The sequence below is a fragment of the Ictalurus punctatus genome, chromosome 19 (genome assembly GCF_001660625.3).
Source record: "Ictalurus punctatus breed USDA103 chromosome 19, Coco_2.0, whole genome shotgun sequence".
In the NCBI taxonomy this organism is placed as follows: Eukaryota; Metazoa; Chordata; class Actinopteri; order Siluriformes; family Ictaluridae; genus Ictalurus; species Ictalurus punctatus.
In genome coordinates, this window is record NC_030434.2 from 3,577,550 (window position 1) to 3,591,092 (window position 13,543).

The window sequence follows — 13,543 nt, forward strand, 5'->3', positions numbered from 1 at the left end:
CTCTCTCTCTCTTTCTGTGTCTCTCTCTCTTTCTCTCTCTGTCTCTTTATGTTTGCTGAAGATAAAGTCTGCCAGATGATGTGATTGTGATGTTTACGCTGAATGAATAGACGTGATGGTGCAGACGGAGAGCAAGCTAATTTAGATGCTCACATTCACGTGCACACGCAGATAGAAGGAAACAGAATGCTGCTTTCCCCCCCCCCTCTCATTGCTTCTGGTTTGATGGAGCTCACATACTGAGCTCATGTAATTAAGATTGGATGTATGAGTGGATTTTTCTCAGCCTAGCTTTTTTAATGCTGTTTGTTTATGATGGTGATTATTATTATTATTAGTATTATTATTATTATTATTATTATTAGTATTACGATTAACAATACTCTAAAGGATGTGATCTTTTCTCTTCAAATAGTGTGATAAAAATGAGCTCTCTGTATAGTTGAACAAAGTCCTACACATGCTGCACACTTCATTTGAACAATTCCTGCTAAATATATGCTGAAGTAGGTTGTTCTCCATGTATAATGTATATCCAGAAACTTGTGTGTCTATATATATATATATATATATATATATATATATATATATATATATATATATATATATATATATATATATATATATATAAAATATACACACACACTTGTGCTGTAGATAAACCCACGTGCATGTCCTTTTGCCATAATGTAGCTTGTGCTTCATGAGATTTTCTTTCCTGTTCTCCACTGATTGACATCAAACTCTTGTACATGAACACTCTTTTATATAAACACACTTGCACACAGGTAGATGCACTCCCACACACATTTGCACAGTGCTGATGTGTGATCAGCCCCTACAGGAAGCTATATGTAGGACAACACACACTATAAGGCCAGAAGGCTGTTATGTAACAGTCATCTTCATTTCAGCCCTAGCTGAACAATCGCTTAGTGATTATCAGAAGGAAAAAGGGTTAGTTATATTTTCATTTGGTCCGTCAACATCAGTCACTTCAATGGGACAGCAGTATTTATCATGTTATATAAAAATATATACACTCAGGAACATCTGTAAATCTGCATGTAAATGTCTGTTGATGAGAGAGGTCAGAGCAGAATGGCCAGACTGGGTAGAGCAGAATGGCCAGACTGGGTCGAGCAGACTGGTAACTCGAATAACCACTCTTTACAACCACGGTGAGCAGAAAAGCATCTGAACCTTGTGGCAGAATAGCAGATCACATCTGCTTTTACACCTTTCAGCTAAGAACAGGAAAAGAAGATTATAGTGGGCACAGACTCAACACAATTGGAAAACCATCACTTTTCCCCAGGTGAACTTTCCAGTTTCAGAACATTAACTGAAGCTCTTGAACTGTACCTGCATAATTTTATGCATTGCACTGTTGTGACATGATTGGTCAGTTGAACAGTTGTATGAATTTAGCTGAATTCACAAACCTATAGAAAACACTGGCACATTGACGATCAGCTTCTTGGCCTATACGCAACTGTGTCACTGATTAGTGACTGTTGGAGAGGCAGCCACGTTAACCATTCTTTCAAAATATGCTGCCTGAATTCAGGCCAGAATTTGAACTGCACTGCCTTTCATACTTGATTAACCAGGTCTTAAATTTGCATGAGTAGATGAAGGCTTGAATGTTGACATTCAAATTACTGTCTACCTTTTTTCACTTGGAAGTTGTGGAGTAGAAATGATCATGCATTAATTAATGTGTGAAAAAAAGGCATCTGTGCTAAGGCAAATCCTTTTCATGAATCCTCTTTCATGGTTTGCAAATCAGCAACAAATTCTACGACAGTTGGTCAATGCTGCAAATGGCATTACTATTCTTCCAATGCAGACTCGGTGTACAAATTGTTTTTCATATGTAGGAATTGATTGATTGCTTAGACAAACACACAGTCTGCATTGGCACGTCCTCAATTCCTCATGACTATAACTAGCCACAGTTAAAATGCTAAGCCACTGCAGCCATCACTGTGCATTGGGTTAGGGTGAACTCAATTTAGTCGCTAGTTCAGACCACTGTTGCTTGCTATTTGAAAGTTATTTGTATTCAGGTTATTTTGGTGCTACATGGCACTTAGCTGATTAGTATGATTGTTGTATACAAGCTAATATCTACTGCAGGGACGCTCGGCTTGTGCAATATTGATTTTTCTCTGATTTGAAAAATCTTATTCTAAATCGAATTTTTTATTTTAACATATACAAATTGACACACAAAAAAAAAACCTAAAGCCATGGAGTGACGATGCTGAATGTCATTATGTTTAAGAAAGGCACGGATATCAATGCAGCAGCAAGTTACAATAGTGCAACTCACGCTAGAGCATAGAGTCAGCCCAGCAACCCTGTGGGGGAACCTTTTCTGTGTCTTGGCAAAGATTTGTATTGTCACCGTTTTTTGTGACGAACAGCAAGTCATTTTATTCAGACTGAACAGTCGAAAAAAAACAAGAAAAAAAAAAACACCAGATTGATGCAGGTTTTATTTTTGCGCAAGGTTCTCCATTTTCTCCATTCTTAGTTTTTGTTTTTGTTTCCTTCTTTTATGTTTGGGACTACTCCCGCTAAGTGTCTAAAAGCTGCACTCCCAAATGCTACATGCAGATAGATTAACCATGGTTTGGCAGTGAGCAGCTTGCTTAACTACACTCAATTATGGTCACAACGAAAGAGTTCATTCTGAGGTCGTAGAGCATGTTTGAAAATGTATTTTTAACCAACATTTTAATAGTGAATGCAAGGAAAAATACAGAGTAATGTCTTTATATCCATCAGTTTGAATTCAGGAGTTAAATGTAAAGCTTACTCAATTATTGATATAATCAGCGTAATTGTCACTGGACATCGTGGCAGTAAGTTGTACACTAGCTAATGATTTAACTATTCTATATAGATTCAACAAACCATTATTACAAAATTTATATGCCACAAGTAACTCCGTAACTGGTGCATTTTGTTCTGCCAGTCATTGTGGAAGTTGAAATTAAAACAATGTTTACAATTAAAAATTTTTTTTTTTTTTAATTATTATTATTTTTTTAAATATATGTATCTATGTATTAAAACTATGTCGTCTCCTTGCTCAAGTCGTGACCCTAAGTACCTTAAGTTAAGGTGACACATTTCAGGTGACCACAACAAACTAATGTTTACAATCTCTGTTGCAGTTTGAGACAAATTCCAGAACCTTTCACACAAAACAATCCCAAATAAGGCAGACAGGGTTGATGTTATTTAATTGTTACTTATTGTTACTAATTAATTATAATAGAATAATAAGAATATCTGTGAGCAACACACACCACCATTGCAAAAATTATTTGCAGTCAAATTTATTCATTTGACTCTTGGCAACTAGGAAATCAGTTAACTTTTCTTTTTATTGGTGAACCTATTTGTCTGCATTTTGGATTTGACTTATGCATTTAAAACCAACATCAGCAAATCAGACATATTAAAGATTATTATGTGTCAAAGTTTTACGTTTTTATATGTGAATAAATGCAAGACTTGCATTAACCACATGTTTAAGCTATGTTTAATGACTACCATTTAACATAAATTTATAAATGTAAAACTTATCCGGGAATTGATATATTTCTGTAAATCTGCTTTGTGATGATGACAATTGAATTGAAATGAACATTAATTTCCTGTTCAATATTACAGGCTGAATTTACTTTAATTTACATGAGGAGGTCAACAGCGAGTTACAACAGTCGAATGCAAATCCACATACAGCAGCCCATAAAGCCTGTATTTCCATACAGAGTTACATAAGTGTACGTCACTTCTGAGATTGCTCCGAGCTGCAGCCATGCTGCTTGTGGAAGTTCTGGAAACCAATACATTCTTAAAGACTGCATATGTGCCATTTGGGTCAGGGCATGAGCTTTATCTGATGTTTATAGACACAGATTTAGACCACTGATGAAATCTCTCCTTGTTGTGGTCTTCGGATTTAACGTTTCGAGCAGGGTTTACAGCAGACCTGGATAGAGAATAAGCTGAAAGTGTGCCAGTGGCTGTCACTTTATGATGAATGAATGCTAAGCCACCTGCAGTTCGTAGGCTGCGCCTCATATCCATCTCAAAACTGTGATTTGAGCCTGAGGGAACCGCTTAGAAACAGAGACCAACACATCTTTTGGTTTTTAATTTAGATCAGAAGCCTGTTGTTTTTCGTCAGCTTGGTATCTGCCCAACCTCAAATTGTCCCCGAGCTTTAGGTTTTTTTTTTCCCACGGGTTAGTTTTCGTGATGCATCTGTACCTGCTGTTTTGTGGAGTATACATACATACATCCTGAGTAGTACTGTGAGCTGAAATGTGGTTGAAACAGACCTGGACCTGATCTCACTGCACCGTACACACCGTGCACCGTGGTATTTACTCAGTACTTACTTATTCCGTCAAATCAGATCTGCAGTAATCTGTTCTGACATAGTGACCTGCTTAACGAGCATTTTCAATACTTTATAATCTCCTTTATGGGTTTTATGTCCTTAGATTGGTGTCAGTTTGCTTTATAAAGGAAACCAAAAGAGAGGAAAAAAGCAGCTTCTCTGTGAATAGAAACACGTTCAGTCTTTCAGTCTTTCATTTCCTTGTTCCATTTTGTACTGCAGTTGAAGATTTTGGTCTATTAGTGCAGCGCGTTATAAAAAGCCCCACTGGGCCGTGGAATGAGATGAGGAACAGCAGGAGTCACTCCCCCTGGCTCATTACTGATCAACTCCTTGGGATTCTTATCAGTTATGAAAGCTAGGAGTCTCATTCCAGGTTCTGAGACTTGTTAAAGGTTGAATGAGTAAATAGATTCTCTTATTGATGCCCTGATCAGTGCCCATGTAAGCTCAGTAATCCTTAAAAACATGTTTAAGATGGTGTGGTGAAATGTTCTTGAGTAATTGCACTTTGTTTTGGTGTATATTTATGTAAATTTAGTACTTGTCCTTTAATAAACCTTTAAAGTATTTACAAAGCATGCAGGGCTCTTCTTCTTTCAACCAGAACATGCAGTATATCAATCAAATGTGCTCAGTTTAGCATCCAGTCATTTCTTACTTATTGTCGAGAGAGTAATCAGTGCCATGCTGGCATATTTGCCAGTGTAGATCAATGATTTCCATTTTCCATTTTATTGTAACTGAAATTGATTAAATTGTATGATAAATCCAACAAAATCTGCTTACTGTATCTATCTGAAATGTGGTTATCTAATCAGGAGTTATATGATGTGTCATATACCTGTAGCAGCAGTGATGCAGTATGTGCATTGGGAGGAAAAAACAAACAAACCACAATACATGAGCATAAAGGCACATGTATACATGAACTTGCATATACATAGCCATGAGTGAAGCTGCATGATTTTTAAAGTATGGAATGCATTTCTGCCTTTGTTTCCTAGTTCCTGGTTTCCAGTAGCCACTATGCCCCATGACAGAGCAATATAGAGTTGTAGGGACTAATTCATTAATAATTGTAACCTTTAAATTTCGCAAACTACCCAGCATAATAATATTGGTAATTTAATATGTGACCAATTATTTGGGCCATTAGACAATTAGTCTTTATTGCACTAGATATTTTTTCTTAATTTGCAGTGAAAGTCATTTACATGTCCTGTGTTTGTGTATCAGCGTTTATTCGGTTTATATCTCTCGGCCGTGACGTCAACCTGAATTCCAAGAAAATAAATGACAAATGTGTATCGATATGGTTCAGCTTAAAGAGCCTCACAGTTGTAATTTCATCTGATGTTTCAGACATGAACAGATTTGTTGATATCCTTGATATCTACTGGTATAAGACTTATACAGATACTGGACATCCCGCGGATGCATTTTTGTTGTTGTTGTACGTTTGCTTTGTTCAGAGAGACTAATCTAAATCAATACACAAATATACAAGGTGTCTGGAAAAAATTCTCCATACATAGTGGAAATTAACACTTTTTATAAAGCAAAACTTGATTTATTAAACATCCTCTACAGGATTGCTATTTCTTTGTAAACACACACAGTCCTTTCTCCCACTCATGAAGAACTTGTGTTAACACATCTGGTGTTATGCATGTAAATATACATCCATTGCAACCTTGATTTCATTATGTTCTGTTTGTCAAAGGTGTTCTTAAAGGCTATCTTTAAAATATAATGTATAGTAACTAAGGATGAAACATTTTGCTAAAAAGTGTTAATTTCCCCTATGCATGGAGACTTTTGGGACACCCTGTAGATAAGTTTAGGTAGATGCTAAGGTTTAAAAGAAAGTAATGCTCAGGTTTTAGTGTTGTGTCAGAGGACAGAATTTGTTGTCTCTTAGATTAACTGCAGATAAAAACATCAGTATTATTTGCTGTTAGCTTTGGAGCCTCATCTGCAGAGTTAGCAAGATTATTTATGGGCTTGGATCAGTCCAGTCTTGTCAGGAATAGTAGTTCTACATTCAAGGCTTTTAAAGGCATAACTTATTAAAGAGACCCATTAATAATTGAAACATGAGTCCTGATTAAAATCTAATCAAGCCCTGTCAGATGAAGTCATCTTATGTTGTTTTCCTTTTCTGGCTCAAAGGAAAAGCCTCTGTCATTCATCATCCAGTTTCAGAGCCCATGGGTGAATCATATATCTGTCATGTGATCATGGAAAGTTTCAGCACAGTGTGGAAGCTAGCAGACCTCAACTGTAAATATTTTGTTATGAGAATGAAGGATAAATGAAATATTAGCCATTAGTCTGTTGTGAAAACTTGTATAAAAGATATTTCAATGGTTTGGGTGTAAGGTGTCTGCTGGGTTCTTGTATGGCCTTGGTTTATACTTTATGTAAACATTTTGGAGGAAGGGTGGTCAGAGGACATTTTTCTACTGCTGTTTGCCATCTAATGTATTTTGTAGACGCATATTAGACCTTTTTATCTGTATCTTCATCACGCTTTGGGTTAGTGCCCTAAGCTGAACAGAATATCAGGGTTTGTAATTTTTATATCTGTAGCTAGACCTTGTTGAAATCAACTGTGTCATCATATTAAACTCCTGTTTAATAGAAATAATAACCATTTGGAAAAATGTCTTGGTAAGTGATCTCAATAGTCTACAATATCCCAAGTTTCTTCACAGACTTGGCCACTTTTAGTTTTTGATTATATAGAGGTTTAAAATGAATAAGAAAACAGCCTTTCAGCTACCATCTTAGTGTTATATAAGATAAAAAAAATCTTACATCTAATCTTACTCAACCTGTTCCCTTTGTGTATTATAAGTCACCATTTATACCTACAGTTATATAAGTGCGTTTCACAATCAAAATGTCTGACCATCGTGATGACATGACTGCCTTGGAGCAGACTTCATATAACCACTCGGTTTATATAAATGTTTGCCCTTTAAGTCCCTCGAGCATCTCACATATCTGAATATCTCCAGAAGTGGAGAGGTGGTGATTGACTTCTGGACTGTGGCCACTCGCTTCTCCTACTGACCATCAGGAAGTATAAAGAGTGGGCAGCTTTAATTTCTGTGAAAAAAAACAACAACCCAGTTCTTTGAGCCAACCACAGACCCATCTTTCTGCGTCATCATGGAGCCGAGTTCATGTGTAATGTGACCGCTCTAAAACTAGGCCGAGAAAACAGTTGAGGAGAACAGCGTGCGCTGCCTTGAAAAATATTGGCACTGCATTGGAAATACCCAAAAGGCATGAGAGATATTAAAATTAATAGCACATTTGTTTGATAGGGTACCTACTGCAAGACTGACCAGCTTCGTCTGATTTTGGAGATGACCAAAACGTAAGGTTTGGATGTTAATTTCCATGTGCACACGACTACTGAAAAGATTGTAACACCAGAAAATTCAGTTCCATGCATCATGCTGAGTGCAGTATCAAGACTGCATGAAAAACATGGCAGGCTTGGAGAGTGTGAATCATGCCGTATGCTCTCTGAGAGGTATGAGTGAGCTGCTCTGTGTGGGTGTATGAGAGAAGAAGGATGTATGTCCCACTCAAACTGAAACTGGACATCCAAGAGCTGTGGAATGGGAGTCACCTATACAAGCAGGCCAAGTGCACCTACGCAGCTAACATAAATGAAAAACATCTCTAACGTTATAAAATCAGTTCAGGTTCCTCAAGATAATACTACTAGAACTTGCCCAAAATTATGTTTTAGAAAGTTTAACACACTTGTACAATAGTGTAGTTGAATTCTTGAATCTGATTAGTTAGAAGGTGGGCATTTATTTTTGTAGAAGAGCAGGGCTCGGAAAGTATTTCTGGACAGTTGAAGATCACCTCTTTTTTTTTTTTTCCAGTCTTCAGCTGTCCAGTGTGGGTGAGTATGTGCCTATGATGGTCTCAGATTCTTGTTCTTGGCTGACAGGAGTGGAACCTGATGTGGTCTTCTGCTGTTTTACGGATGCTGAGATGCTTTTCTGCTCACCATGGTTGTAAAGAGTGTTTTTGAGTTACTATAGACTTCTGGTCAGCTCAGACCTGTCCGATCATTCTCCTCTGATCTCTCTCAACATGGTATTCCGGATGTTTTTTGTTTTGCACACCATTCTGTGTAAACTCTAGAGATTGTTTTGTGTAAATCCCAGGAGCTCGCCAGTTTCTGAAATACTCAAACCAGCCCATCTGGCATCAACATCCATGCCATGGCCACAGGGATGTAACTTTTTCTTCATTCTGATGTTTGATGTGAACATTAACTGAAGCTCTTGACCTGTATCTGCATATTTTCTTTTTTTTTTTTTTTTTTTTGCATTGCACTGCTCTGCCATATGATTTGCATGATCCAGCTTTTTTTTTAAAAAATCACCCACCCCTAGCTCATGACATACCTGACTACGATTGATGTTGTCGTTGACTCCATTATGATGTGATTTTCTGATTCAAGACTTAATGTTTTGCTCTGCTTTTTGATTGTCTCTCTGTCTTCAGTTCCATTAATGCCTTGTTTTCATTGCAGGACTCAAATGGCTGACAGCAGCACCACATTCAGTTACATTCCAGTCAGGAAAAATCTGGTCGATTCTGCTCAGTTCATTGTGCCATCTTGTGGAAAAGTTTAGAACTGCATCAAGCCATCAGAACATATTGTTGAATAGATAGACCCTGTACATGCATTCACAGATAAACAATTAAACACACATCTGCCATACGTGTTATTTAACACAGTATGCCTGGTATATTTAAAAAAGTTTCTGAAAAAGCTTTAAGATTTTTTTTTTCTGTCGTCGAAATCTCCATCCTAAAGGATGCACAAGAAATGTGCAGTCAGATGTAAGTGGCCATCACTTCTCACCCCACCAACACGCATTAGCATTTGTAGTGCTTTGAAATCAAGCAAGTGTTTACAGGTGATGGTGGACAGCTGGACAGCTCAGAGAATGAGTTCCACACTTTTACATCCACTTTACTCAACCTGCAGCTCGTTTCCCTGTACGGAAATTGAAAAATGTTATATTCTGTCCATTACTACTGTAACAGGATTCCATTAGAACATATTGAATGTCAAAACAGTAAAGGAAATCTGTGTTTAGTTACTCATGTATCAAAAAATACTAAGAACCAGGTTTATTTCCACATGTCCCTTTTGTGGGTTTCTACATGCTTGTAAACACGTGTGTGCATGTGGGAGTCCACTGGCTAACTCTGGTCACACTCAGAGGCAAGCTTCTGTTAACAGTGGTATAGCACAGCTCTCAGTTTGGAAGCGAAAGACAGGAGTGTGTGCTTCACTGCTGCACCATCATACACACTCCATGCACTCATCAGAAGCTCTCAGGCCTCTCTCTCTCTCTGTTCTGCCTTTTAAAGGAGGATTGTGTTCTTCAATGTGTGTGTAGCACAGATTGTGTAATTATAATATTACACAATGGTGGAATAAATGTTCTGGTGGTGGTGTGGATTGGGTCAAAATTACCAGAAGTGAGTTGAAGCCATGACAAGAGGCATGACAGGAATTCCCATGAATCAGGAAACCAGTCAATTGCAGTGCATCTTTTATGTACTCCGTCACAGCTAGGGGCAATCTAGAGTCACCAATCCACACATCAATTTTGGAGGTGAGAGATAAACAGAGGAAACCAACGTGGACATGGGGAGAACATGCGAAAGTTCACTTAGACAGTCAAAGATCAAACCTGCACCCAGGAATTCAAATACTCACTCATTTTCTTTTAGAGGGCTCAAACGGTGGCAAAAAAGCATGATGTTAAGGTTACCTAGTTGAAGGCAGTGTGCAGGCTTACAGTACATATTACAGCGTAGTTCAACTTGACATGTTCGTGTTTAACCTCCTGATTAGTTGATGAGTTGATGGAACCAGAGTTGTGCAAATTCAAACTTTGAAAAGGCCATTTCAGTGTTTCTTCTCCAACTACAGGTACCGACACTGTATGTAAAATGGGAATTTTATTGTTGACCTCTTTACTGTTCTGCTTAAGACATGAACAGTCTGTGACATTATAATAAAAACTGCCTTGAAACTAATTATAAAATAATTCTACATTACATGTACAGGCCCCTGCTTTATCTTTATCGCTTTTAAAAATCCTTTGTTAAAGAGGAATTTACACTAACAGCCTATATCCATCACCCATGTTTACTATATAAGATACAAGGGCTTATTAAATACCGTTTTGTTTAGTTTTCTGCATGGTCCCTAACCAGCATGCCATAGATACACTGCAGAAAAATGACATCTTGGCAAGTGAAAATAGCTTGAATATAATCAAATGTATCTAGTATTTTCTATTATAATATTACACCAAATATTATTCAATTAATAAACCTATTTCTAGTCATTTTTCTTTACTAATTTCAAGTTTGAAACTGTCTTCTTCTATTGGCAGGAAAAGTAGCTAATTTTGAGCATATATTTCTAGACAGAAGCAAGCTTATCTGCCAATAGAATAAGATTATTTAAAGCTTGATAGGTTTAGGTTTAATAATCTTATTTCTGCTTTATTTAATATAATAGGAAATGCTTGATAAATTGGACTATATGTTTATATTTTCACTTGCTAAGATGATGATTTTTTTTTTGTATTATAGAAGTTTTTTTCTGTGGTATATTAAGGTCCGAATCATTTTCATAATAGTATGGGTTTTTTTTTTTGGGGGGGGGGGCATATAACAGGGCGCCAGCTTGTTAATGCTGTAGCGGTCTAGTTTATCAGCTGATTTAGAGCTGGAGAAAGTTTAGTGTTCAGGTCACACACACAGCTAGTGTAAATGACAGCAGCACCACAGGGAGGTGACCTCTGTTGTTCATCTCCCAAAGGTCTGGTGAAAGCTAAATACAAAAACACTGTCTGCATTCAAAGTTTTTAAAGAACAGAAAGCGTTACACATTTCCAGATAGCGTAACTGATTTTAATTGTATTTTCAGATTTAGTCTCAGTGGATCTGTAAGATTAGTTATGGTTAAAATAATGTTTTCATCATTTCCATTATTAGTTTTGTGACTAATTCCATTGTTGCTGTGTGACTCTGTGGCTACCGGCAGTTTATATTTGCATACCTTACTTGCACTATTGCACCATTTTCTTTGCAGTAGTGCACAGGATTTTTTTTATAGGATGGAACACAAAACGGTGCCTTGACAGTTCACTTCTCAGAGTCAGCCAAACACCATAAACCATGGTAACTACAGATGTTGCCGTTTCAGATCCACTTTTGAGGCGGGATGCATTGTGACAGTGAGACTCCAGCCTGGAGCACTGTGTCAGGTCACCTTGAATGTCAGTGGCAGCTGGTCCAGTAAGACCTCGCTACTCTCGCATCTGCCTTCCCTTGTGCTCCACTGAGCTTTCTATAGACATGATGCACTGATCTGTGAACTTTTCCACTGTATGCTATAAAGTCCAACAGTACAGACTTAGTAGGGTCTTTTTTATTATTAGCTTTTATCTTCTATAATTTTTAGTATCCATGTGAGTTTATCTCCTGGATAATGAAAACTACTTTGGTATAAACTTCAGTAAGTGCAATCTTTATGCTATCCATTGCCATCTTTAGGGTATCTGTGTGGGCCATCCACAACAATCTTTATGGTATCTGTGTGGTCCATCCACAGCAGTGTTTAGGGTATCTGTGTGTGGTCCATCCACAGCAGTCTTTAGGCTATCTGTGTGGTAGCATCCACAGCAGTGTTTAGGGTATCTGTGTGTGATAGCATCCACAGCAGTCTTTAGGGTATCTGTGTGGGGCTATCCACAGCAGCATAGAGTGATTCTCAGCAACACCTGTGAGAGAATCTGGCATGACGTGGTACACAGTGCTCTAAACCACCATCACCATGTCAACTAAGGGAATGTATTTTGGAAGAATAGTGTTCAATCCTGCAGTACAGTTCCATAGACTTGGTGCATTTCAGCGGTTCTGGCAACACCTTGCTGCCATTTTTCTTTCATTCATTCAGGTAGAAATTTTGCCAAAACTTGATCTTAACTGAGTTTAGCCAGAATTCAGCCAAAAGATATTTCACGCAGTTTGTGGTATGCACTGTGCTCAACCATCAGGTCGGCTCAATTTGAAACAAATGAATGGTGATTCAATGGTGAGCAGAGGATAGGAATTTTATTTGTTGTTGTTTTTTTTTTTTTTTAAGGAAGATCTGTCTGTAGAGAATCCTGCAAAAACTGTTTTAGAATAGGGTGCATTCCCTGGACAGGCTCAGGATCCACCCTGACCAGGATCAAGTGCTTACTGGAGATGAATGAATGAACAGCAAACATATAGCAACTCTCTCTCTCTCTCTCTCTCTCTCTCTCTCTCTCTCTCTCTCTCTCTCTCTCTCTCTCTCTCTCTCTCTCTCTCTCCTCCCTCCCACAGTCACAATGAGCGGAAAGTGACCTGCAAACATCCAGTCTCTGGTGCACCATCACAAGACAACTGCATCTTTGTTGTAAACGAACAGTAAGTGTTTTCTCTCTCTTTCCTTCACCTTCTCTGTTTCTTTCTTCATCTTCCATTATGTCGAGGACTGGCTTGAATTCTATCATTTCTCTTTAAGTGTGTATTTGTGTGCCTTTGGGCTGTATTCCAAATAGACTGAAGTGCGTGTAACACCAAAATTTCACAGTTTGCACAAAGCGAAGACGTGTCTGATTTAGACACAGAGAAGGGGTTTATGGGTAAGCTGACCTGCATCTAAATCTACATAATTTTAACACACAAATGTAATGCATACTATATTGTCAAAGGATTATAACTTTATTCTAAAAATCTTGTATTTTTATTTTGTGGTTCTTTCTTGTAAATACACCAGATAGGATTGTGTCACACAGGATTGTGGAGTTTTTTGTGATCATTGCGACCAAAAATGCTTGATTTTGCTGCAGCTTTTTTAAAAGTTTGTGATGTGATTTGCGGAATTTTTGTGCTTTTTTCAGAAAACTACTTGAATTGGTGAAATCGCAGTTGCACAAAATTATTTTCTTGTCTTTCACCGTGATGTTCGTTTGTAAATGAGACCTTTTAGCTGCACTCAGGTTTGACACACAT

At 37.7% G+C, this 13,543-nt stretch overlaps 1 protein-coding gene across 18 annotated transcripts in view; it reads left to right on the forward strand.

Moving 5' to 3' along the window:
- The window catches only part of plekha5 (pleckstrin homology domain containing, family A member 5), a 99,254-nt gene that overhangs the window by 49,934 nt on the left and 35,777 nt on the right, over nt 1-13,543 (forward strand). For 17 of the 18 annotated variants that reach the window (XR_008398425.1, XM_053688479.1, XM_047162377.2 and 14 more), the window contains exon 4: nt 12,872-12,955. Coding sequence is in view for 17 of the 18 variants with exons in the window: in XM_053688479.1 (XP_053544454.1) it covers nt 12,872-12,955 (84 nt within the window). In the remaining variant the exon portion in view is untranslated. Of the gene's footprint in view, nt 1-8,340; nt 12,829-12,871; nt 12,956-13,543 lie in introns of those variants that run through there. The other variant, XM_053688477.1, reaches the window with a different exon arrangement.